This window comes from Chamaea fasciata, unplaced genomic scaffold, assembly GCF_029207755.1.
Source record: "Chamaea fasciata isolate MVZ Bird 193981 ecotype frontalis unplaced genomic scaffold, bChaFas1.0.hap1 SCAF_3, whole genome shotgun sequence".
Lineage (NCBI taxonomy): Eukaryota > Metazoa > Chordata > Aves > Passeriformes > Sylviidae > Chamaea > Chamaea fasciata.
This window is the reverse complement of record NW_027094088.1, coordinates 2,116,866-2,143,630: the sequence shown is the minus strand read 5'-3', so window position 1 is coordinate 2,143,630 and position 26,765 is coordinate 2,116,866. Positions and strand designations below refer to the sequence as shown.

The following is a 26,765-nucleotide window of genomic DNA, read 5'->3' as shown; positions in this document are numbered from 1 at the left end:
TCTAGCAACTGTCTTAGGATTCTCTGTACTAGTCTGTGGTCAAATGATCTGGCTTTGTGGGAATGAAAACTTTCAGGTAATGCAGGTTGAGCTAGTTCTGCTATAACCTTAAAGGCTTTGCAAGTACAAAAATTGTGTCTTGGAAATGAATTCAAATTGGGCCTCCCTTTCTTTATTTAGTGGAAACCATAATACCTGAAGCTCAGTGAATCTGGCTTCTGATGCTGAAAGATTGCTGAGCAACATCTAAAAAGTTCTCTGAGGAGGTGCTTGTGCATAGCCAAGGTTAACTGAAACAGAAATGATCTTAGAGAACTCTAAAAGAAATCTTTTACAATAGCTTTTTCCAGGTACTTGGGAAATTAAAGTTTACTGTCTTGGAAAGAAGCCTGGTGTGACTGTGTGGCTCTGAATTGCCAGATGACTTGTGTCAGTTTGACCTTTTTGGAAACAAATGTGCTTTCTACAGATTGAGGCTTTGCCTATCGTTCTTTCAGTCTTGAATTTTTAGGAATTCAGCACATCTGCTGCTTCAGGTGGTACTTGAAGCCAGGTGAAGAACCACCTGTCCTGGTTTCAGCTGGGACAGAGTTAATTTTCATAGCGGCTGGTGCCGTGCTGGGTTTTGTGTTTAGGATGAGAATGGTGTTAATGCACTGATGATTTGCTGAGCAGTGCTTACTCTGAATCAAGGACTTTACAGGGTCCCATGTTCTGCCAGCCAGGAGCTGCACAGAAAGCTGAGAGGGAGCATGGCCAAGACAGGTGACCCAAAGTGGCCAAAGGGATTTCCATACCAGAGGATTATAAACTGGGGGGAGTTAGCTGGCAGGGGCTGGCTGCTGCTCATGGATGGTCTGGGCATCACTCAGTGGGGTGGTGAGCAATTGTGCATCACTTTCTTGGCTTTCCTTTCTTTGTTGTCTCCCTTTCCCTTATAATGTTTTGTTTTAGTTTTTTTCAGGTACCTAATCGTTGTTATTTCAACAATTCTGCTGACGGTTTAACCTTTTTTTTTCTTTTTTTCCCCTGATTCTCCTGCCTTTCTCATGGGCCAGGGGAGGTGTGAGCAAGCTGAGTGGCACTTGGTGACCGGCTGGGGGTTGGTTAAACCACAAGGTTGTTTTCAGAGCAGCTTAATTCTCAAATGCCTTACTTGGGAAACAGTTGCTGTGTTGAATTGTTCATTTGGCCCCTTTCCTCTTGTGAAGGACTTCCCTGGTGTAGGAACAGGCGCACAAAGATGGAAGGGTGGGACAGGACTCCACAAGAAACGCTCATTAGGTTTGCCTGGTGGCAGAGTGTGACTCCTGTGATGGGAAATGCCTCCATGCAGTGTGATGACTTGTTGCCACTCTGTAACTAGGCTGCTTCAGTGACAAATTGCTCCACAGTTGCTTAGGGATCACCATGGCTGGGTGAACAACATTTTAGAGTTGGCAAATCTGTTTGAAGGAGCATTTGTTGTGCCTTAACAACTCGAGGTTCTGTTTAGATCTTTTACTCAGCTGTCCTGCAAATGTAATTGACCTCTCCTACCCCTTCCAGAAGTGGTCAGTGTAGGAGAATTCATAAAGTACCATCTACCCTTCGTGTCGCAGAAGTCTGAGATGCAGAAAAGGGTTCTTATCTGGAAGCCCTAGCTATAACAATGGACCTTTGTTTTCTCAGCCCTTGTAAGAACTTTCTTACTTCTTGCCATAAACCACCACACAGTAGTGCAGGGGGATTAGGTCATTTCCTTCCCTTCTCCTCTTCCTGCAGATTATTTGATTAGCATTTCTATTGTATACTCTAAATAGCATGTTCTTGGCTTCAGGCTGGTTCCCCCCCTATAATCTCTTTAAAACACTGTAGTATGACTTTTTATTAGCAGCGTGACACGGGAACTCCTTGCACAGAGATTACATGTGACGTAACACAATAAAAGATTAATGGGGCTGGTAATTCTTCCTTTCTTTCTTCTTCCCTCATGCACCTGAAATTAGGCCTCTGGGAGTCCCCTAACAGTGTTAATGCCTTATAACACATGAAATATTTTTCTTATTCGTGTACCATTGACTTTGATCAGAGTTCAGCTCCTGACTTCATGGGAAACAGAGTTCAGGTTGTGTATAATGTATGTTCAACATTCAGCATTGAGTGTACAAATATACCTCCCCCATGGGATCATTACACGTCCTGGTCTTCCTCCAGGTGTTTTGCTCCATTTTCTCAGTGTATCCCTTCCCTCAGTCTGTGTTTTTATATACCCTGTGTGCAGTAAATTCAAGCTCTTATCCTGCATAGGGCTTTTATTCCACTCCTTGCCTGTTGTGCTGGATGAAATTATCAACAGGTGTTTAGAATGTCAGTCTGGAAATGCAGTAGTAACATACTGATCAGGGATGATGAACTCCAGTGTGAAGAGTTTGCCATTCAGGCTTCTTGCCAGTCTGGACGCTAGAGGCTACAGTGTTGCCTGTTGCCCCTGTAAGTGTCTTTTAGCTGGAACAGCTAGAAATGCATTCCTCTTCAGAGCTCATGTTGAATGTCATGTGAAATCACGTAATTGTATCAAACTGTACAGCATCTGTTTGTGAGTCAGATAGAAGAACATGACGATAGAGCCCTTTATTTCTTATAACAACTTCAAGGAAAGAACCTCCCCTGCAGTTCAGCATCACTTCATGAAATTAGCAGTGATATTTTTGGGCTACAGATTGCATTGTTTTAGTCTGGCATGGTATCTGTACTCCAGGAGGAATCAGCTCTCCTAGCGACAGCGTGCTGGAGGCATTTGCTTCCAGTCCTCAAGGCATGGCACAGTTCTTGTGATTCCGTGAAAATCATTAAACCCTCCTCATCATAAAAGTGGGGGGCAATGTTGACACGAGAACAGCTGAGCAGAGCGTGGCTGTGAGTAAACACAGGCAGGGAGAGAAAGTGGTTCAAACTCCTACTGGGTGAGATTCAGAGGCAGCCACATAGAGGTGTGCCTAGGGGCAAAATGAACCCTCAAAAAACCTGGATTAAGATGGGGCATGATGAAAAGGGCATTGTGCGGTGTTGCCTGATAGCTCCAGAGGGTCACTAATATGATGGCAGGTAAGGATTGTTATCTGCAGGAGGCTGGGTGAGGTGGTGGAAAGCAAATCCACCTGCGGCTGCTTCTTAGGTGGCTGCAGCATAAAGTAATCTACAATCTTATTAACCTGAACACTGAACAGCTGCGTCTGTAAAATGAGAATAAAGGAGTTCTAGAAGCAAATTAGTCTTCCAGTTCTGCTTTTCAGCATGTTTTGAAACAGTGCAACTCAAGTTTTACGACTTGTGTGAGAAAAGTAATGCAACCTAGAAGTGGTTATACTAATGTAACTCATCACTGCAGTTAAATACCTGAATACAGAGCACCTTTTGTACTCTTGGTGTCATATCTCTGTGATAAGTGATACTAATGCAGTCCTGATGTGATTTTCTATTTCTTTTCCTTTTAAAACAAAAAAAAATACCTTGAAAGTGATGGGGGAAGTGGGGTGATGTGACTCTTCCACCCCAGTAAAAGTTGCCATTTTAAGGATCTGCTCATTACCAGTGGAAAAGCTGGGTTTGTATGCCAGTAGCATGAGGCCGTTGATTTTTGGCAGGGAGGAGGATTCAACCTAAATCTCAGGATGGGGTTTGATGAGTCTCTGGTGTTTCTGTTGAGATTGATGCAGAAGGTCCCTGTCCCCTCATTTGGGATTACAGACTAAACACACAAAAGAATAAGCGAAATCACTTGGGTTGAAATAGTTGGAGATGCGAGTGGTTTTGGTTTTTCCCTTAGACCCTTGCCAGTTTAGTAATCTGATAGCTGTGATAATGACCATACCATTTCAGAGCAGTGTTCAGTCCTCTGGGGTTTTTTTGGCAACCAGGAGAGTGGAAACAAGGGGGCACCTGTACATCAGTGTTTCTCCAGGCACTCTGCAGTGCTCAGCAGCTGTGGCTCAACCACTTCTGTGGGGCAAAGTGGTATCTTTGTGCACAGTAATCTATGGTAGGAGGGAAAAAAAAGTGTCTTTGAGCCTTTGCATGGTTTTATTATCCAGAATAACCTACGACAAGGTGCTCTGCAGCTACCTTTTCTGGGTAGGTGACAAGATCCTGTAACAGGACAGGTGTCCTGTGTTACTTAGGGGAAAGTTTGCTGCGGAGTACAGGTTGAGAAGAGAGAAAGCACAGATGCATTCACCTTGTTCTCAGCAGTGAAGCTGACCTCTGTGGAGCTGTAACTTATGCTGTGTTATGGTATTATGAACAGAAAAGCTGTTTTGACAGTTCTTAGGTCTGTTACCCAGTGGCTATACTGTGAGGTGAACTGGGGAAAAGATCCAGTGAAAAAAATAATAGAGCAGATCAACCAACTTTTTAAACTGTTGGCACATCAGTCCATAAAATTGTGTTGAAAAGATGAAGGTGGCAAGCCAAAGAGGGAGCAGCAGAAACAGGAGCGACAGGCACATGTACAACGCGGAGATGTGAAATGTCAGGCTGTACCTACATTGTTTGAGCCGGGGTAACTTCTTCACCCACTACAGCTGTGATGTAAAGGTTAAGCTGCTGTGTCATATCGTGGTTGCAGCAGCCTCGCAGCATTTGCATGATCAATTCCACGAGGTGACTTGGAAGCTGTGGTAACTTGATCACCACTCTGTGGCTCAGACATTTAAATTATCCCACCCACTGGCTTGATGCAGTGATTTCAATGTTGGTGGAATGAGAAATGAGCTCATAACCTGGTCTGGCACATGCAGATTTGCCTTTCTAAACGTGCATCCTACAGGACTGAGCTGTTGTAGAATCATTGGCCGTGACAGTCCAGTGGATACAGGTGACATCTGGAGGTGTGTCACGTCCGGTCCTACAGTATCAGTGGAAACAGACACAGCAATGCCTGAGGAGTTTCTGCTGGTATAATTCTCAGTGTATTAAGAAATTACTCTTTGCGTGGGAGGTGAGGAAAGCTAGCTGGGCTAATAAATTATAGTTATAAAATGAAGAAAAAGGTAGTATAACATGCATGGGAACAGTTATGTAAGAGAAGGAAATAAATCAGTGTTTCTCTGAGAACCTCATCCGCGGAGCTGCCAGGCAATTGGGCTGCAGCGTCGTTCCCAACACACCCTCGGCTTCCTTTTTTCCTTTTCGGGGCCGGGGCTGGCTGAATTGATGGAGCAGGAGCAGGATGCTGGTTCTGCCCGCAGCCAATGCTGTGCGGTGCCGGGGTGTTTACCCAGCTGACGCAAGGCAGAGCCAGCCCCTCTCCAGGCAGGAGGCGCTTCCCACGGCTGAAGTAAAAGCACACAGAGCACTCACTCAGTCTGGCAGTTGCTGGGGGTTTAAAGGAGTTGGTGGATTCCGGCTGATTTTTTTTTTTTAACAAGATCTCGAAGGGTTTGGGATTTTTTTTTAATTCTCTGCCGTGTAGGAATACTGCGAGGACACGGAGATCCCGGTAAGTGCTCCGCGTGCCGTCGCTTTTCCCTTTCGGTGTGCTGTTGTTTCAGTGTCTCTTCTAAAAGTCTCCTCAGCTGCAGTGGTTTCAGTGATGTGGTGGAAAGGAAATGTGAGAATGGACAGTGTGTCTTGAAGGCTTCCCTTCCGCCTCGAAGAGGCAGAGATATTCAAAGTGCACGGCGTAGTAAGTGCTGTTTGATCCTAAGAAGCATCAGTCACTTCTTATTTTTTAGGATGCAGAGCAAGGTGCCATAAAACTGTCATTACCTAACAAAATCGGACCGAGGGGAAATTTCTCATGGAGCTGTTGAATATTTCTGTTGTGTAAATCGAGGAAAAGGCTTTAAATGTAACTGTAACTCCTGGTTTTGTAAGGTGATATGGTATGCTATGTGGAAAGGCTTCAGTGTAATACAAACAGCTATTTAGCAGATACTTTGGTACATGAACCGCCTTATCAGGAAGTCAGAGGCTCATAAAGAGCAAAATTGTAACATTCAGGCATGTAGAACAAGAAGTCATTGTGGTTTTTTGCAAGTCCAGGCTCCTCAGCCACATATTCCAGTACAGGTGCATCAGACAGTAGACTTTCCTGGATTTGAAAAGCTCCATTGCTTTGTGTTAAGAATAAGATGCCTCTGCTTTGGTCTAAACTCTTAGGAAGTTTTGCTCTTGTGGCTGACTCTTAAGTGAAAGCTGGGACTGCCTTTTTTTTTTTTTTTTTTAAGTAATACTGTGTAATTTGTCTGAAGCAGCGAAGAGGATAATGTCAAAGGTTTCTAACTGCAGAGTTCTCTGCAGCAGAACTATACTTCTGTATTAGTATTGTACCAAGGTTTTTTTCCCTTTCTGTTTGTACTCTTGCAGGGCACTCTCTGAAGATACAAATAGGTGTGCTGTGGCTGATGTTCTCCTGGCATGCCTCTATGTGGTATTATTTTACAGCTTTTTCGTACAGGTTACAAATAAACTTCATTTGATAACCTGAGTGAAATGAAAATAACATCAAAGCTAGACTTTTTCAGCATAGTTTGTACTAACAGGCTAAAAGTGCAGGTGCAGCCAGAACTTGATGGAGAAAGCTGCAAATTAATCTCCTGAAGTAGCTCGTGTGAGTAACTCTGACAGGTAGTTCAGGCTGTGGTGTTTGGAGGGGCTGAGCCCTGTGCCAGGCTCTGAGTCCTTGTCACTGCTGACGTGGAGGAGATGGGGGGCAAAGGGGTTCAGGCTGAGTGTAAATGGAGCAGGTTCACTGGTGGAGAACTTTCTCAGCTAATTAAGGATACAGATAATATTGCAGTGACAGCTTTAAAATAGACACCTTGTGCTAAAAGACAAATGTTTTTGGCTTCCCACACGCAGTCTGAATTACATCATTTGTAACCCGTAGGAGGTTATCGTGGTTTCCTCAGGGGAGGATCAGCTGTTACTTTTTCAGAACTGAACAAAAAAAAAAAAAAATTCTGGACTGTTTCTTTTTTCCAAGGGAATATTTTCAGAATTGATTTGTCAGTCTCTTGGAGTGGATCATTATTAATTACATAAATCCTCCAGGTTTAATACACCCGACCACATTCTCGAGTCGTCGGGGGCAGTTCAGAGTCAGAGAAGTGAAGTTAGCAGAGGTCTGATTGAAATCAGGCCCCTGTGCTTAGATGGGTTTTTTTCAGTCTTCGGAAGAGGGATGCTATTTTTGAGTACTATCATAAAGTACAGATCTTCATGTGGATGCCTATAATAGAAGTCCTATTCTGAAACACTTCCCTTGTTCATTGAGCAAGGTTGCTTGTCCTCAAGGCACTGTTCCTGTCTTTCCTGAGGTTGCACAGAACTTCTGAGGCTGGAACAGAACTTAAAGCAGAATGCTAGATGCCAATTCAACCAAAACTGCTGTTTCTTAGACAGAATTAGCTGTGGCCTTAGAGCAAAACAGTAGATTTTCTCTTGTCTGTCAAGTTAGTGCCCCTTTCAAAGTGTCCACAGACAATGGGTTTTTGTGTGTGTTTGTGCTCTGACTCTTGCATGACTTGTTTCCAGGATGACCAGCCCACTAACGGCAGGTGTCCATGGTAAAAAGATGCTTTCATTCTGTTTCTGACAATTAAAAAACTCTTTTATTGAGATCTCACAGATGTTTTCGAGGCATAGCAGTCAATAGCTGTTGCATTGGTTTGTGCTTGGTGTCCTGTGCAGGATCAGCTGCTGGGTCATTTCAGTGGTCTTGTTTTTGATGTCTTGTTTTTGTCTTGCTTTCATATCATAAGACACTCGTGTGTGTTTAGGGGATGACTAAGCTTATTCTGAGTTACAGAAGAAAAGGTTGTACAGTATAAACTGAGGACATAATAAACTGTACTAAAGCAAAAGGCTGGACTGACGCTCCATACTCCCGAGGCTTATTCCTGGGGATTTTTGATGCTGAAAAACTGCCTTTTCTAGAAATAAGAAAATGAATTTTCCTTCCTTAGAAAGGTAATGTGTGGGTATTGATCTAAAGTGACAGGCATTTAAATTGCACTAACAGATGCATCACTGTACCTTCCCTGTGCATCTGCAGTGAAGGATGCAAGCTGTACACAGAATGTGGCTAATCTCAAAAGTGGAATCTAAAACCTGCTGATGTTAAAACTGCAGGTGTGTGTGGGAAGGAAAGGTGAGCTTGTTTCTAACTGGAAACTGGGGGAAGTGGTAAAACTATGGTTGGTAAGCACGTGCTCTTTTTACCCAGAAGTGATCACTTCAGTAAAAACTATTTTAATACAAGCTTACAGAACAATTTATAGGAAAACCAGTTAAAGGAGAATAACTTTCCAGTGGTGAAAGTTACTTCACCCATCACTTAGCAGAAAGTGATTTCTCAACCTTTGTCTCAGCTTTCGGAAACACAGTGATGCAAGGAGCTGATTCCTTGTCGCTTGCACCAGTGGAGATCAGTAACATTATTGATATTGTTTGTGAAACCTGGCAACCTGGGCTCGATGGGAACACTCAAGCAACTAGTCAGCCTGCTGGGAATTATTATGGGATTTTGGGTTGGTCTTTTGTTTGCTTCTCTTTTTTTCCTTCTCTCTGATTACTTATTGCCTCCTTCTCCTTCCATGCTTGCAAATATCTTCATCTTGAGAGACTGGTATTCTGTACAGCTTGTTTGTGTCTCACAGTGACTTTTAACTGTAGTATTCTGGTTGTTGAAATCTGGAGATCCAGATTTTTTTTTTTGCCTTTGAAGTGGTGAGATGTAACCGTAGAAGAGAATATGCAGTGCTGAAATACTGTACGTGTATTCAGAGGATTTTGGTGTCTGATCTTGCACTCACAGGAGACTTGCCTAGTGGAAACCAGAGTGATAAAGAGCTTAAATGTGTAGGTGGATGTTGGCAAACTTGGGTCCTACTTGTGTATTGTCACACTATTCAGTGTGAATTGTTTGTTTGCAGTATTATGTTTTAAATCCAAATAAAGCTGTAGGCACTGACTTGTAAATCTTAGGGATAAGGACAAAATCTTGTTTCATTGGTAATGGAGTTATTACAGTTTATGTCTAATTGGTCAAAAGTGCACCTAAAGTGCAGTATTCCAGTTGCTTGGTAGAATTGTGTGGACTTCCTAAAATTAATTGTATTCCTGGAATAATTTAGGTTGGGAGGTTCTCTGGTTCAGTCCCTGGACTCAAAATGGGACTGGACTGCCTTTGATCAGGCTGTTCAGGGCCATATCTCCAAGGATGGAGATCTCACAGACTCTGTGGATTGAGAGTTTTTTCCCTCCCATAATCAGGATTTTCTGTGTTGTAGCTTGTTTGTTGTCCCTTGTCCTGTCACTGCATACCTGTCAAAAGGACTGGATTCCATTTTGTCCCTATTCCCTCTGGTTCAGCACAGGATTGCTGAGGGAAGAGCTGGCTGTGAGAATTGCAAGGGTAGTCAGTGCAGAACTGTAAACAGTCAAAAAAACCCCAAAAACATCGATAGATAAAATGTCTTGTGCTTTATTTCTAAAAGGAAAAAAAAATTCCACACCTTCAAATATGTAGATGTAGAATATAAATATAATATTATAAAAAGGGAGGGGAAAATTCCCATTTTTCGCATCTGAATCAGCACATTTTTATTTTAATATATTCATTGACAGAGGACTTCTTTCTATACTGTGAAAGTGGTTTTCTCTGCAGTATTTTAGAAAAGGGCTAGTCTGGCACTAGCTACGGTTGCTAGCAGCCTATAATGCTGGCTCTGTGTTTAGAAAATGACGGTAATTTATTACAAAGAGACTTTTATTCTAGTATTTTTAGCTTGCAGCCGAGTGTTTAATGAATCTCTGCTTGGGCTCATTGAATTTATGTTCTCCCCTCCTCCACCTCGTTTTAACCATTAAGATGCTGCTATTCTTGCTGCAATTCCAGGAGCTCTGCTCGGTCTACAAAACAGCAAACTAAATTCACAAGGTGCTGTGCCTTACTGCAAACAAAAATCTGAAGACTTGCTGAAGCAACTAAAGACTAGTTATGAGTGAGTCTCGTGACCAGGAAAGGCAGCTGAGTAGTTCCAGAAGACTGGTTAAGCTGGAGTTGATAGTTCAAAACCAACCAAAATTCATCTGTCTCTTTGTTTGCATGAGACAGGAGAGACTACGACACGATTTTTCCTTCTGCTGGGATGGAGTCAGAAATCTGTGGCTTGCTTTCTCCACTGCAGCAGTCTTTGCTTTCTGTGGCTTTAGTGAGTACTAGAGAGCAGGAAGGCTTGGAAGAAACCAGACTTAAATTCCTCAGACAAATTTGAAATGCTGTTCTCAGTTCAGTTGTCGTCACTTTCCGGTCCTTCAACACAGTTGCATGCTAATAGTATGGGACACTGAACTTTCTGCTGCCCTCAGAGGAACCAGTGTTAAGAATAAAAAAAGTATTAGCTGTTCATGAGTTCTTCCCATTCCACTTTGCTATTTTTGATCCCTGAAGGGTTTTGACTGGTACCCATTGTGGTTTGGGGCTAAGTGCAAACGGTCGTGTTTGCCTTTAGCCATGCAAGTTGCTTTCCTCTCAAAATCTTTTCAAATCCGTAATACAAAGGTATTGTATTGCTGTGCAAAGATAAGCATTTTCAGGCTTCAGTCTCTTCTCTTTGGCAGAAGCAGAGATCTTGACGTGAAATGTTTGCTGCTGCCAGTTCTGTGATTTTTGGAAGAACATTGGGTGAGATGGGATCTTGTAATTGACATCTTATTCCTTATCGGTGTTGAAGGTTCTTGGAGGAGTTTACAAGAGTCTGTTGTTCAGAGCTTGCTCCAATGAAGCCTGTTCCACTGATGTCTGGAAATGCTGCTACAAAAAGCAGCAAAAATATAGCTTGTATGTATTTTGTTCAAACAATTGGTTCCTTAGCTATATAATGGCCCTTCAGAGCCAAGTTGTCTCTTTAATTAGCCTTTCCTAACTTTTTGAAGAAAAGTAATACTCTAGGAATAGAAACTGGTCAAGTTATACTGCAAAAGAAGACCCATTATTTATTTTCGTGGATCCTTTTCCTCTACTCAACAATGTTCCTTCACGTGAGTTCCTCACTCAGCTTTAAATGGTCCATTAGCCTGCTCTGTTTCGGGAGTGGAGATGTTACCCCATGGCAGATTAGACTCATCTCCAGTGGGACAGCACTTGAGTTTTATTTGCAGACATGAACTTTCCCTTGGACTGATCTTCAGGACCTCACAGGAGGGCTAGAATTGATCTTTGTTATTTTTGGGAACAAAAATATTTTCCTTTTGGGTACAGTGCACCAGGCCAGCCCCATTGGATGAGAGGTAGTGTGTATGTTGGATTGATTATTTGTTAAAAGTGCTGAATCTTATATGTGCTTGAGTTGAAGTAATCTGGCGGCAGTGTAGTAGTTGTGAAAGTGGTGTGTGAAACTCATAAAGGTTCTGACATGTGTTTGAAAGAATATGAAGTTGAAACATTCCAGCCAGACTTCTGAAAGTGGATGAGCAAGCTGTGTTGTTGTGATGGCTCTAGATTTCTAGTGCTCAAACCTTCCTTAAGTCTAATAAGAAGTGGATTTCCATCACGTGCAAAATAAACTTGAGCGGATTTCTTGGAATGTAAAGCAAAAGAAAATCTTTTAAAAGAGGAACTGAGCAAAAGATGTGGGACATTTCCTTATACTGAGATTTTCTGTATTACTCCTTGTATTGCTGAAGCCTGTCCCTGGGAACTGCTGACCCCTTTTATTGTGTCTGCAGAGTTCTCTGGTCACTTGTGCAGGAATCTCCTTTAACTGTTCATTTCATGAGGCTTTGAAGTTGGCTCAGACTGAGACATGTATTTTTTTTAGTTTTCCATTAAAATTGTTTCCTTGGATGAACAGAGGAAGAGGAGAAGCTGCACCAAACCTGTTCTTGTACTAATGGCTAAAGTTATTTTAAACATTTGCCTTCCCACTTTCTCTAAGTGAAAGGATTGGCTCTTTAGGCACATCATTTGAGCATGGTGCTCCAAAGATGGGCAGGAGGCAGGGAGGGTCCTGGACAACATGAAAATTGTGAACACAGTTGATGTTGTGGGGCTTTCTTTATCTTTTGGAATTCTAGAAACTTGGATTTTAAGATTTTAGTATATAGTGATACACGTGAGTCAAGATGGAGAGCTTTGAGCATTGTCTGAGTCCTTATTCACAATCTTCTTCCTTCTTCCTAGGTTTCGATGGTTTTCTGTAATTGGTTGATGGAGTTCACTTTGCAGACTTCAAGTAATTAGTTATTTGGTTTAAAGTCAAAATGATTTGGGTGGCATTTCATAATTGGACAGATTGTCCTTGAAAAGACCTGGTAGAGATAGAGAAGTATTCCATTCTACCTCATATGTATTACTATATACTAAAATCCTAAAAATCTAAGTTTCCAGAATTCCAACAAATCTCCACTTCAGTGTGCTGTGATTACTGGCCTCATTTGAGGTCACATTTTCATGTGAGATGTTTGCTTTAATGTACTCATTGTAGAATTCTGAAGGCAAACCCTACAATCGTGAGTAACCTCACAGTCCCAGGGGAGTTACTGCTACACTTGGGAGATGGGACAGCCCCTTCACAGCAGTGTTGTGCACATCAGGTTTATTGCAATGCACCCATCTCTCTGTGGGTATCGTTGTGATAACACTGTGTGTGTTAGCCACAAAGACAGGCTGCAGTTAACTGGTTTCGAGCACTGTCTACAGTACCCAGGCTTGAAAAAAAAGAAGAGATTTGGAAAATGATGAGAAATGAAAGGAGGAACGAAAAGATTTCTGTTTCCTCTCCTGGTTGTGTTCTGCAGGCATCATAGCAGATGCTTTGAGGACGATGTGATGTCTTTGCCTGTATTAGTGAGAAGCCTTCCTAAATATGTGGAATAGCATGAAGGAACAAACTTGAGTTTTTAGAGAGCACTGTGAGCTGATTGCAGATGGCAATCACCATATGCATGCTGAATACAAACTTGTAGATTTGAGAAAACACGTTTGAAGGCCAGGCTTTTCCCGTGAAGGAGCAAAGACTGGGAGAGGGTGTAGAGATAAGGTCAATAAAGGGATCTTTGCATCAGCTTCTGAACAAATGTGAGCAGGCTGTCAAGCACTGCCACATCCTTCTCTCTGTTCTTACAACATAACACGGGCGTAGATAAAATCTGCATGATGACATCTTTCCTGCTAATAACCATGGTCTAGTCTAGGGAGAAGAAAGTGGAGATGCAGCACTGTAGTGGTGATCAAAGTTGATGACAGGATTCCAGAAGTGCTGTGTGGGTCAGAAAGTGCATTTGCACAGAAGGCAGAATGTGAAGCATCGGTACTAAAAAAGATCCAGCAGCTCTTTGAGTTGGTATGAAAACTCACCTGGAAGGACCAAGGGAATGTTCTTATTTCTGTGAAAGAGAGCCTCAAACAGGCTCTCATCAGCTTTATTCTTTATCAAGGAAATGCTCTGCTGGGTAGGCTTTCTCTGGAGGAAGGTCAGAGATGAGGTCAAAAGTGCCTGGAAATGCTACTAATGAGAAGCTGTAAAAACTACAATATGAACTGTTCCTCAAAGCAGAGTAAAAAATGCACTTCAGGACTGTTTTCATTAGGAGTGATGTGGAATTCCCTCAGGAAATCTCCTTCAAACAGATGTTTATATCACTTCTGTCTCTGGCTAAACATGAGAGGTCACATTGCACACCCTAAACTTTTATGGTAGGCTCAATATCAAATTGTCATACAACTTCCTTCCATCTGCAAATCCAGAAACTTCTTGGAAAGCTCTGAATTAGACACTTCTCATGAAAACTTCTGCTTCTCTAGCTAATGGGCTGGTTTTGCTTTGTGGGTTTTTTTTTTCTTCCAGTTTAATGCCTATCTGGCTCTATTTCTCAACAGCTGAATAAAATATAATAAATAAAGCTGTGTATCATTTAGTCTAAAAACCAGTTTGGAGGAAAGCAAGTGTGGATGTTTTAAGTCCATAGTGGAATTTTGTAAGCTCTTTTTTTTGGTGATCTGGCAGTTCTTCAAGGCAATTCAACCTTGATTCATGTGGTTTTATATGTATATTTTTATAAATTATTTCAGGCGAAACCAAAACAAGGAAAACACAAAACATTGTAACTAGAGTATCAGATTGGTGTGCAAGTTTGTGTAATTGGAGTAGAGTGTTTTCTCTTACACTTAATTTTGGTTTTATTTTTACAGGAAATAATGAAAAAAGTGTGCCACAACTCTTGATCAGAGACCTGAAGTTTGAGAAGAAGTCACTAGCTAAGCTCATGTTTTCTCCTGATCAAGAAAATCATCCATCAAAAGCACCAGTCAAATATGGTGAATTGATTGTATTGGGGTAAGTGTCTGTGTGTAAGAGTCTGAGGGTTTTCTATGCTGTAGTCCTGTGGGCATGTCTCAGTACTGTGTTAATCAATTCTTGGATTTCAATGTGATTAATTGTAATTAGTAACACTGTACTAATTGAGAATACTCGGTGCTTAGAATGAAAGTTCTTGTGGGTCTGTGTCTCGTGAGAAACTGAGCAGTACAGGAATGATGGACTTTGTTCTTTTTCTCTGCTTTTTGATAGGTACAATGGGTCTCTCCCAAATGGAGATAGAGGAAGAAGGAAGAGTAGGTTTGCTTTATTTAAAAGGCCCAAGGCAAATGGGGTGAAACCCAGCACTGTGCACATTGCCTGTACCCCTCAAGCAGCAAAGGTAAGTTCCATTTCTTCTCCCTTCAACTCTGTCTGACTTCTCCTTGTGCCATATAAAGAGCTGTCAGGAAATGGCTTAAGCAGCATAAATACCTGACTGTGAAAAGAATGGTTTGTGTTCACCCAGAGTTTTTAATATCTGTCAGTGTTGGCCAGAAACAACTCAGCAAAGATGATTCCATGTGTAGTCCTTGCCATGGCCAGAAGGAAAAATTAGTTTTGAAACATGAATGTTGTGGGCACAGGCTAGTCATATAAAAAAACTTTCCATTTTGTTTTCCTTCCAAACTTAATACAGACATCTGTTCTAGACTTTGCGGTTTTGCACTCACTCTGCTTTAGCACTAACTTTGACCTTTAAATGATCCTTTGCCAAAGCTCCTCGTGCACTTGATGCTCCATCCATGGGTAGGGGTTCCCCAGGGATGGATCAGGACACATGGGTTTTGCAGGGCTTGTAATCAGAGTTTCCCATTAAGAAGCAGAAAAGGAAGGGTGCAGACCCTGAACTTGAACTGTATTTCATGTCAAAACTAATGCATCCTAAGGTATTGCCATGAAATATTGTGATTATTCAAGTGTATGTGCAATTGCGTTCAATAACTAACGGAGCATTTCTGCTAAAACAGTGGAATTTGAGGATGCTCAGTGGTTGTTTTAGAAGCTGCCAGTGACAAGATCAGGCTTTTAAACAAACATGGCAGTGTTAAGTGTTTGACTCCCAGAATACCTTGACACTTCCAGGTCTTAACCCTAAGGTCAGGGAATGGTATGAAGTATTCTGAAATCAGAAGCATTTTCCTACCCAAATTCTTGTAGTTGAGCTACATTCATTTTTGCAAATTCTTTATGGTCTGCTAAGTGCTGTTTAGCAGCACCTTCAGAAGTGTTTGTTAGTTCCTAGTAGATAATTGCAGAATGAACATCTAGACTAACAAACTGAAACCTTTGCTACAAATTCTGCAACCTGTGTTGAGTTTCCCCGTTTTACCCTATTTACCACTGCTTTTTAATCTATGCACCTTAAATCAGTCATTACTGATTTTAGTATTAACTCAAATCCTGTTTTTAGAATGAAGTCCCTAAGTTTTTGTCCTTATTTTGCTGTTGGCCAAGTTGATGCTGAAATGACCCCGAAGGTGTTACATTCAGTTTTTAGCCTTTGCATTTGGTTGTTTTGTCCTTTTGTGTTCAGGCCAGTGTTGCTTTAACACAAAACATGACTAATAATATGCCCTGGTTATGTTTATTTAGTTGCAGCATGTGGTGAAGAGTCCAGTTTGGTCTGTTACTGAATCAATCCTGCAGCTTATTTTTTTTAGTGGCCAGGACTGGGTTTTGTGAAAGTTAACTGCAGGTGTGTCATTAACAGCCGTCTGCCTTAATGCATTAATTAGCACAAGAGCCTGGTGTTATATATATATATTTCTCTGCTTTGCTGCTGTATACTGTAGAATTACTGTGCACTGGTTCAATAATATTTGGCGTTTTTCCATAGGCAATAAGTAATAAGGACCAACACAGCATATCTTACACTTTGTCTCGGGCCCAGACAGTAGTAGTTGAATATACCCATGACAGCAACACAGATATGTTCCAGGTACGTGAAGTAAAATGTGTTAAGTGTCTTCTTAGTTTTGGTGGTTTCAAACAAGGCATCTTCTCAGCAGGCTTCTTCCTTCAGGCCCAAAAGTTTGTGTGTGTCAGTTTCTGCACTCACAATTCAGAGCAGTTTAATTCTGTTTATTCCCCCCAAGGCCATCCTGTGAGCAAGGCTGTGGGTCCATACATCTCTCTCAGACTTGAGCAAAGGTGAAAGTCGTGGGGGTTTGTGACTAATGCACACGATTATGGTTTTGCATTTGATTGCTGGTCTGCGGCTGACATAATCTGTCTCCTAGTCCTTCCTTGCAAAATGAAGAATAAAGGGCACAGTTCTTTTTAAGCACTTGGAACTTTGCTCCTGGCATTTACAAAGGGATTTGGGATCAGCCAGTTGGAGACAGGGTAGAAGAAATACAGTGTGGAAACACAGGAAAGCTTTTGGCACAACTAATATGAAAAATACTCTGCACTTCTTTAAGCAAGCCCAGAAACGTCTAAAGCACTGGGAGATGTGAAGAGAGGAGCCTCAGTGCTGGTGCTGGCAGTTCACAACAACTTTGCTGCAGTTCCTGTGTCTATGAGAAGGAACCACAGACACATCTGCAGCTGTGGTGTGCCCTCCTATCTTATGATTGTTTCCTGTTTTTCTCAGAAGGAAGGGGTTTGTTTGGGGGTTCTTTTTAATGTGTGCTTTGTTCTCTCTGATTCTTTTTTTTTTCCCCCTCCCTCGTTGTTGCCACTAGTTTATGGCAAGGAGTTTTGCTGTCACAGCATTTAGCTGTGACGCCACTGCAGGATCTGAGGAGGTGGGAAGTGCTGGAGGAAGCTGCTTTGCAACTGCAAATGCTTACAACAGAGCAAAAAGGGCTGTAATGAAATCACTGCAGCATAAGCTATTGTTTGTGTGAGTGTTCTCTCTCCAGGCATGCTCTGGCATGTGTGCTGCTCTGAAATCGCCCCTGGCAGTCCCCGTCTACTCACGGGTTATCCTGCCTAAGAAGCAAGGGAAAAATAGATTCTGACAAAGCAGTTTTAGTCTCAGCTCACACCAAAAAGCACCTCAAGCTTTTGGGGCTCTTGCTCAGCAGTTAATCAGTCTTAATATGAGCACCAATTTTCAAAGAGCCTTAGAGCTCTGGGAGTGAGTAGTAGTGTGTAAGGGGGCTTTAAACCCAGGTGTGGGGATGTTTGGGGATGGGTTAATGCTTTTCTTCTTTGCAAGGAAAAGTGCAAGATGAGTTGACTGGCAAAGCAGGGATACTTATGCAGTTCTATCAAACTCAGTGCAGTTGTGTGGGACTGCAAAATTCAGGGTTCCCTGCAGCCAGAAAAGGGGACACAGCTACCAGGAAAACCTGATTGTGGTCAGATGTTGTGTTCTGGGTATGGAAATGTAGCCCCTCTCTGCTACAACCAGCTGGTACCTGGTCCTTTCACAAAAGGTTTTCTGCTTCTCAGTGCCTGCCAGAGCTGAAGAGACAGCTCACATAATCTGATTTTCATACACCTTTGCCTTGACTTAGTCTGGCACTGTTCGGGATGTTCTGGGCATACAAAGTGACTGCATGTCACTGTTCTTCCCTCTAACTGCTGTTCCTTGGCTGTTTCGGTGCTCCTGCAGCTGGTCTGCCTGACCTGAGTGTAACCTCTCTGATGAAAAAGCCTTCAACGGGAAAGCATCTCAGAACTGACTTAATTACATCATTTGATTTCTCCTTCCTTCATTTGGCTGTACCCAGCCAAAAATTCATCAGTTCAGATGAGGCTTTAGAAACCTAAATTAATAGACTGGTGTACAGGAATGCTTTAAATTCTTAATGTCGTGATTTTTGTATCACTGCTTTTAATTGCTTTGAATTTGAATAGTCCTACACCCAAAGACAAACTTTTGACCAGTTTGTTTGTTTTTTTTTTAATACTTTTCCAGATTGGTCGGTCAACGGAGAGTCCTATAGACTTTGTAGTAACAGATACGGTTCCTGGGAGTCAGAGTAATTCCGACACACAGTCTGTGCAGAGCACAATATCAAGGTTTGCCTGCAGAATCATATGTGAACGTAACCCTCCCTTTACAGCAAGAATATATGCTGCAGGATTTGACTCCTCAAAAAACATTTTTCTTGGGGTAAGGGAATTCTTTTTCGTTTTTCCACTAAGAATTCAGCCCAGGCTTGTTTTTTTTAAACTAATTCTAAGCTCCGCTTCAGCCAAATTAAAGGGTCCCATTGCTGTAATTTCTTTTAGGAGAAAGCTGCAAAGTGGAAGACGTCAGATGGGCAAATGGATGGACTAACAACAAATGGAGTTCTTGTTATGCATCCTCGTAATGGATTCACAGAAGACTCCAAGCCAGGGGTGTGGAGAGAGATTTCTGTGTGTGGGAATGTGTTCAGCCTCCGTGAAACCAGATCAGCTCAACAGAGAGGAAAAATGGTGAGAGGAGTGACCAGTGTTTCATGCGTCCTGTTTAAAATGGTGCAGCCATAAGGGGTATAGTTTGGGCACAGAGCTGGAACGTGCTGGAATTTTGTGTAGCTGTCACCTGTGCAAGGCTGCCTTTTATGTGCCTGTCTGCTGTGCACAAAGGTGTCTTGCTCAACTTGAATAACTGACGGAGTTTATCTGCGAACTAATACTTAATTGCACATCTAGGCTGCTCTCCTAAATCGAGTTCCCGATCTACCCTGTATTTCTGCAAACTCTCCTGGGCCTCTGCACGTTCCACTGGTGTTTTCCCAATTCTCCCTTGTGGGTGCATGCTTTTAAGGTTTTCCCACTTTTCCTTTTTTATAGAATAGTTACAGTTTTATTGGATATTCATTTCCGTGTTGGCATTCTGAGTTTTCCCTCTTCCTCTTGTTTCCAAAGACATTTCCAGGAGATGTTTGGGTTCGGTGTGACTTGGGACGTTTCAGGAAAAAGAAATGTTACACTGAACGTTGAACATTTTAAGTATTTAGCTAGGAGTGCTAATTGGGAGGAGGGGGAGAGCCATGTGTAAAGGGGAAAGTTTTAAGAAAAAAGTCAGAAATACGATGGAGGACTAAAACAGCCTTGAGATATTCCTTGAGGCGTTTCAAGTGACACAGTTGGGAGTGCTATAGGGATGGAATAGAGAGTCGTTGTTTCCTTGACTCAGTGTGGTCTATTTTAATGCACACACATTAATCTCTTAAGATGTTTGGGGTGGGGGTTTTCCAAAAAAAAAAAACCACACAAAAGGAAGGGAGAAGGTGACACCGGGCTCTCCACGGGCGTCTTGTGGAGACAGTCAGAACCTGCGTGAAACTCAGACCGGATCTTGCCGGCAGATTTGTGTGGTGGGAGTACACACTGTTCCTCCTCAGAGACCCCGTGGGGTGACAGCTGTGTGTCTCTGTGTCCATGTCGAGGTGGAGAACGAGACGAACCAGCTGCAGGACGGCTCCCTGATCGACCTGTGCGGGGCCACGCTGCTGTGGCGCACGGCCGAGGGCCTGGCGCGCACGCCCACCGTCAAGCACCTGGAGGCGCTGAGGCAGGAGATCAACGCCGCCAGGCCCCAGTGCCCCGTGGGCTTCAACACCCTGGCCTTCCCCAGCATGAAGAGGAAAGACGTGGTGGATGAGAAGCAGCCCTGGGTGTACCTGAACTGCGGGCACGTGCACGGCTACCACAACTGGGGGAACAAGGAGGAGAGGGACGGCAAGGACCGCGAGTGCCCCATGTGCCGCTCGGTGGGGCCCTACGTGCCGCTGTGGCTGGGCTGCGAGGCGGGCTTTTACGTGGATGCCGGACCTCCAACTCACGCCTTCAGCCCCTGCGGACACGTGTGCTCGGAAAAGACAACTGCATATTGGTCCCAAATCCCCCTGCCTCACGGTACTCACACTTTCCACGCGGCCTGTCCCTTCTGTGCGCATCAGCTGGCTGGTGAGCAGGGTTACATCAGGCTCATTTTCCAAGGGCCTCTCGACTAACGCGGGTTGTTTGTTCCCCAGGACTGCAGTGAACTGATAAGCTATAAGCGATTCTTCTCATTTTTAAACCAACTGTTTTTTCCTATTCTCTGGGCTTTGCTGGTTTGCATTAAGATGAAGAATTTTTTGGGTTTGTTTTTTTGGTTTTTTTTTTTTTTTGTTATTACGACAGCTAAATCCCTCTTTGTTGAGAGAAGTCTGGAAATAGAAGAAATGCGGGGAGAAGGGGGAGACCTCCTGCTTTTTTTTAGTTAATAACTGCTTCTGAAGAGGTGAAGGAAGTGTTGTAGAGTGAACTTCAATGCCTTCAGTTTAATGGTTTTTGAATCACATGCCCACAGTGTTTGAAAGGTGTTTCATTCTTTTTGTATATGGAGGGTAAATAGTTCAAAGAACGTTAGTTTACAGCTTGGATGCAAACATTGTAAAATATAACATGTATATTAACTCTTTTCTATTTATCTTTATTACTGAAAATATTTAGAACGTTTAGAGAGTAGCATGGTCATAGTGTGTTACATCCAGCAATTGGATGTGTAGAGTAGTTCTGGATGGAGAAGAACGTGGGATGAAAACGGTAGAAAAATCTTTTAATCTAAAATACTGAGTTCTTAGAATAGTTAAAATGCTTTTTAAACAAAGCTAATGCAAACTATGATGGCATAAAGTTGTGCTTTAACTGTGTTGAAAGGTAGCTAAGAAGGACTTCTTAAAATGTCTTTTTGGTAGGAGTGTACTTAAGATCTGGTTATGAGGAGAATATTTACCAGACTCTTCAAATATGCAACTTAGTCTAGATTAAGGGTTTTTTTTCTCTCCCTTCACGCTAACACTTCTCTTTATTTAGCATTAGTGACATTTGTGAGGGTTTTTCCAACGTGTTAAACATGGACAGACCAGAAAGATGAGGCTTGTTCTGTTCCTTGCTGTTTTGGGGGGTGGGAGGGGACAAGGAGAGACGTGGACACGTGTGTGGGGGAGCAGGTTGTGACCTGGCCACAGTCCCAGCGTGAGAGAGGTTTGTCACCTGGATGCTCAGCCGGGTCTTTGCCCCTCTGCCAGCTGCAGATGCACATCTGGGCCACATGTGGAGCAGAGGCGGAGCCAGGGGATGATGTGTGCCTGTGTCCCTGCAGCCTCAGAGAGCTGGGGCTGGGCTCAGACCCTCGGTGTGAGATGCTGCCCTGGGCTCTGGTTTCTCTCTGCTCTCCCCTCCTTCCCCTCTGCATCCACCAGAAAAGACCAGTGCACTACATGCAGCTCTGCTGCCAGCCCATTGTGCTTCATGGCAACCTGACCTTTTTAGGATTGATTTGAGCTTTTTCGGCCAGCTTTGTACATTTTTTTTTTTTTTTTTAATATGTACTGTATAATTGACAGTAACAAATTTCTGTATTTTATAGCAAAGCTTTCATTTTTCTTTTGAAGCTGTTCTAAAATTTTCTTTGTTTAAAGAGACCTGTGTTGCTTAGATGTCATGAATTACTTCCTTTGACTGTCAATTATTTCTCCATTTTTAAAAAGAAGTTATATATATTGTTTGGTTCACTCAGGAAATGCATGTGTCAGGAAACCTGTACTATAAGTTCAGTCAGCTGTCATGTACAAGTAACTGCTGTTACTCCCTTTCCATAGAAATATAACTGATTTTGACATTTTTCCAGATTAAATGCATTAAGTAATGAAACTTATGCAGCAAGAAAATCCCTGTATTGTAGTTGTTCTAATCATCTTATTCCAACTATAGTATACTGTAGTTTTAATTTTTATTTGCAAATTAATTTATTTAAACTACGTGAGTAAACACTTTTCAAAAACAGAAATTCTGGGATCGTGGCTTTGTTTCCGAGAGATGGGGAAGGTGGCTGGGGATGGCCCTTCTGTTGTCACCTCAGGTGTCCCTCTGTCCTGCACATGTGGATTAAGAGCACAGCAGCTGTGAAGACTCTGGAAGTTTTCCCTGGTCGTGGCTTTGAATGGCTCCTTTCAGATGTGTCCTCTCAATGTGTTTTATATTTAACTCTGTGTTAAAGGTGAGACTGTTGTTTATAAGACACAGTTAAATGAGTAAGTTATACAAATACTGAAATGTAAGCAAAAAACTGAACTCGGAGTCTGGGCTCTTTTAAAATGACAAGAGCTCTTGATTCTATCTTCCACAAAAAAATCTAATTGACACTTCTCTGGTCCTGATCTTGTTGACTGCAGGAACATGGAAAGCCAGGAAAGGACAGGATGACAGCTACAAAGCAGCATGAGTAACACAGAGCTGAACTGTGGGCACAGATGGAGCATGAGATGGTAGGAGGAATCTGGGAAGTGGTGCTGGAGGCTGGTGCAGAGCCAGGGGTACAGCGGGGAAGAAGAGAGGGTCATGCCCAACAAGCAGCCTTTGTTAAGGTTCTGCCCCATTAAAGATGATGCATTATGCTTAAACTGTATTTCTTAACCTCACTCCTCACCCCCTCCAAAAAAAAAAGACACGAGAGACAGAGGTGTCTGAGCAGAACTCTGTGTCTCTGGGGAGTGTTAGGCTAAGGTCACTCTTCAGCCTGCCCCACATTCTGCCTGTTTTGTACTTTTCTTCGCCCAGGCTGGGTGTTAATCCCATTTTTGGAAGGGCAGAACATGGGCATTCAAACACTTAAGACAGGGAAATCCTGCTGTCAGAGGCAGCATAGCAGTGGTTGGAGTAGTTTGAGGAGCAAGTTCAGTCACCAACAACGGCACCTCTGACTCTGGTACCTTGTTTGAGTTCCCCATGGCTTCTGTTCTTTGCAACAGTCCTCTGTAAATGGTAAAGTGAATTTCAGACTAAAAGTACTCAAACAGATGACTGAGACACTCTGAACTTTAAGGCCAATCCTTCTGAACAAATTTTGGTGCTGCAAGAGGTAGCACCTTGCTGGCTTTAAGATAATCACAGCTCCACTTGTGACAGCCTAAAGCAGCCCCTGGCAGCCGCAAAGAACCAGTTCCAGGTGAGATCTGTGGCCTTCACCTGCTTTTAAAGGTTTGCTGGGCTGGTGATACAAGCAGCAGATGGGACAGGACTGTTCCCTGGGAGATCTCTGCAGGTATAAGGAACCGATGAGGGAATGAATGGGGAAATGACATTAAGTGCAGGTACTTTTCTAGCCTGAAAGTTCAGTGAAGCTCTGCAGAAGCGCCTCTGGAAATGGGCAGCCAGTGTTCTGATTTGTGGGTTTTGAACATTGCCCTGTTCTGGGCAGTGCAATGTGTAAAGCAGGTGATTTAACGAACTAATTTGCCTTTCAGCTGTAGGAAATGGCATGGATTTAACACTGCTGGGAAGCAGCAGCTGGCTAATAAAGCCCTTTTGTTTTTTTGGTTTTTTTTCCCCAAAGCAGAAGTGGGGCAGCAGGGCAGGAGCATAGACAGGGAGGTTGCTGTGGCTTTCCTGGGGAGAACAGAGTGCTCTGGTTCCTTTGCTGACTTGGCCACTGGGTTGGAGCAGCCCCAGGAGTGCCTGGTGTGGCCTTGAGCAGTGTGGTGCAGGCTGGGGATGAGGCTTTCCCATCCCAGCTGTGCTGGGCTTGTTAAACCTGCAGGAATGAGCCTGGATTTCTGGAAGGTTCAACATGAAGTCACCTCAGGAGACTCCTGTGTTGGAAGGTGCTCTGCAAATCCCATAATGATCCTGTCGTGGCATGCTTGATCTCCTTCTGAAGCGACACTTTCCAGGCTCAATTCTAAAAATACACCTCCAGTTTTGCAATATAAATCTACCCTGATGACTACAGCTACTTGCATGCTGTCTCTTTCAGCCTGGATTAGGCCTGGTTGCTGTTGAATTTAGACCAGATTTTGTGGTCCTTGTCTTGGCTCATCCCTCTCTGCAAAAACACTGGCAGAGCTCTATTTTTAATTGTAGCACTTGGCTTTAACATAAGGGCTGTGATCATCCTGGAAAAGCAGTTTCTAAGGCTCTTTTGTGACTGTAGCAGATCACTTGCACCCTCACTGTTGTGCATGCTGTAAAGAAGATCTGGGAAAGCATCTCTGCGGGAGCTGTGATGGTTCCTCTGGCTTGGATCAGTGTCTCCTTGGCAAGTATGGCCTCTGCAGGGGCAGCAGCAGCCCTGCCCCTTCCCAGGTTCTACTTCCAGGCCTGTTTTCTCCTGGAGAACAGCTCTACATCACTGTGCTGTTGGGATGCAGTATCCCGTGGTAACGTGGATGGTGACAGGAGCTGAGCTGGGGAAACACCAATGGGTGCTACTGCAGCAGGAGCAGCCAGCTCCTTCAGCTCTGCTGCTTCTTGCTCTGCTCCCATTCTCTGGCCTGAATGCAAAAGGGGGCAGATTTAAAGATGGGAAAAATGGTGCTTTAATTCCTTAAGCCTCAGGTGCCTCAGGGAACCACAGCAGGGCCGAGGCTGGGATCAGTGCAGTGTTAGGGAATGGCATTAGCTGTAAACCCCAGTGCCTGAATCTTTGTTCCTGCCTTGGACCCCCCTGAGCTTCTGCTGCCCATCCCTCCCCGTGCCTTCCAGCCCTGGCAATACAGCCCATTCCACAGCCACAGTGAGCAGGTGCTGTTTGCTTTGCCCAGCACAAGCCCTTGTTGGGATCAGGTTAGGCATTGCCTGGAGCTGCATTCCTCGAGGCTAAGCTCCAGGGAAAATGAGTAACCAGAGGCAAAGTGCCAGCTCTGGCAGTCAGGAGCTCCCTGCCCACTCTCTGCCGCTCTTGGGTTTGCTGCTGTTGTGCCCAGCTCTCAGTCCTTGTCCTCCAGCCCTCTTGCAGGGCTGGCAGGAGGGGAGAAGAACTAGCACCAACATCACTCTGTTTGCTGGCTGTGGTGTTTGCCTGGCTCTGCTGGCGAGGATGTGCTTGTGGCAGCAGTGAAGCACCAGCAAATCCTTAAAGCAGATCCTTAAACCCGGGAAATCCTGGGTTCTGCCAGCCCTGCTGAGAGCCCATTGCTCCAGTGCAGGGGGCTGAGATATTTCACTGGAGTACAAATGACCTCAGGCTCAACTCAAAGAAGGCCTTTCCTGCTGCAAAGGCAACTTGTCTGCAATTTGGCCATGCCTGCAATATTGTGATGGTTTTATTTTGAAAACTTTTGCTGATTCAGTGTCACTAAACAGCTCTGAGGCAGGAGTAAATTATTAATCTGCTCTGACTTCCTTCCTCTACCTCGCCTACATCTGTGATACCAGTTCTGTGCTGGGGTCGCTACTGGAGATCCACTGCCTTCCAGAAAAACAATGAGTGTGGATGAAGTTCTTTGGACTTAGAACTCATGCAAGGATGGTCTGTTTTTCCTTTTTGTAGTGAAAAGGTCTCCTGAAAAGGCTTCCCTTCTTCCAGTCCTGGCATGGCACACGCTGGACTCCTGAGGATTCCCTGCATGGAGAGAGGAGGGAGGACATGATAGTTCGCGTTGTCAGTCAGATTTAAGTCTGGTTAAACCAGTGGGAAAAGCTTCTTTATGTGTGTGTTTTCTTTGCTACTCACTCCCAAGATGAACTGTCTGCTTATTTATACAATTGTCTCGACCCTTTTATTTGTTCCTGTTTCAACACCCCCCCCCCCAAAGAAAAAAAATTAAATTCACTTTTGTCTGCAAATGTTTTATCTGAAAGTTTCTCAGTCGTGTTTGCTGTTGTGATTATGCCTTTCCTTAAGTGATTCTATTAAAATATGTGACTTTTAATGCATTGAGCCATGTTGGCTGGGCCCAGGGCCTGCAAAATATATTTTGAGGGGTTTTTGGTCACTTAGTTTTCAGCCTAGATAGGGTTTCCTTTCAGTCTGTCCTGGAAAGTGCTGGAAAAGAAGCTGGTCAAGGATGAGGGAAGAGCAGTGGCTTTCCTGGGCTCTTGGGAAACAGCTCATGGAAGTTGAGTCTTGGGTAAAGCCTGTCTCTAGGCTGAAGGGATCCACTTCTTTCCCTGGATCATGCTCAGATTCCAAGTACCTCCCACTTCCCAGCTCTCTGTAAAATAACTTTTTAACATACCCATCTTACAATGGGGATCTACCCCTGTCGTTCCCTTTGGTTGGCTGCACTTTAGGAGCTGGATGAACACGAAGCCTTCAGTGCTTTCATATCTACATCTCTCCAAACTCATATTTTTAGCTGATCCCAGAAGATTTGAAACAAAACAAATGCATGCAACGATATTCTAAACTTGCCTGGATGCAAAGCTAAAAACTGCAGCTTGCTGTCATGTGCTTGATGAAAGGAATTGAGTCAACTCATCCTTTCCAAAAATCCCATGCTTGCTTTTTTTCTTTTTTTTTTTTTGTGCTGTTGTGTGGGAGGAGGAGAGAATTAGTTATTCAGTGGAATGAGGACAATTAAAAGCAAATGCAGCTTCCAGCGATGCCATCATCTGTTCAGTTTGCCCTGAGCAACACAGAGGCAGCCTGGCTTTTTAATTGGCCCCTTTCCCTTCAGTCCTGTGCTTCCCATTGGCACAGGGGCTGGCGGTTTCCAAATCCTCCACAGGACTGTGATGCAGGTGTGCCCATTTCTGGTT

The 26,765-nt window shown here is 43.5% G+C and overlaps 1 protein-coding gene across 3 annotated transcripts in view; it reads left to right on the top strand.

Annotated features, from left to right (window-relative positions):
* PELI1 (pellino E3 ubiquitin protein ligase 1) overlaps window positions 1–22,074 on the top strand; it is a 40,507-nt gene extending 18,433 nt beyond the window's left edge. For 2 of the 3 annotated variants that reach the window (XM_066177723.1, XM_066177722.1), the window contains exons 2-7: window positions 14,180–14,324; window positions 14,559–14,688; window positions 16,186–16,287; window positions 18,220–18,417; window positions 18,537–18,725; window positions 19,685–22,074. In XM_066177723.1, the coding sequence (XP_066033820.1) occupies window positions 14,254–14,324; window positions 14,559–14,688; window positions 16,186–16,287; window positions 18,220–18,417; window positions 18,537–18,725; window positions 19,685–20,251 (1,257 nt within the window). In that variant the 5' untranslated portion in view covers window positions 14,180–14,253 and the 3' untranslated portion in view covers window positions 20,252–22,074. Of the gene's footprint in view, window positions 1–5,377; window positions 5,480–14,179; window positions 14,325–14,558; window positions 14,689–16,185; window positions 16,288–18,219; window positions 18,418–18,536; window positions 18,726–19,684 lie in introns of those variants that run through there. The other variant, XM_066177724.1, reaches the window with a different exon arrangement.
* The last annotated feature ends 4,691 nt before the right edge of the window (window positions 22,075–26,765 follow it).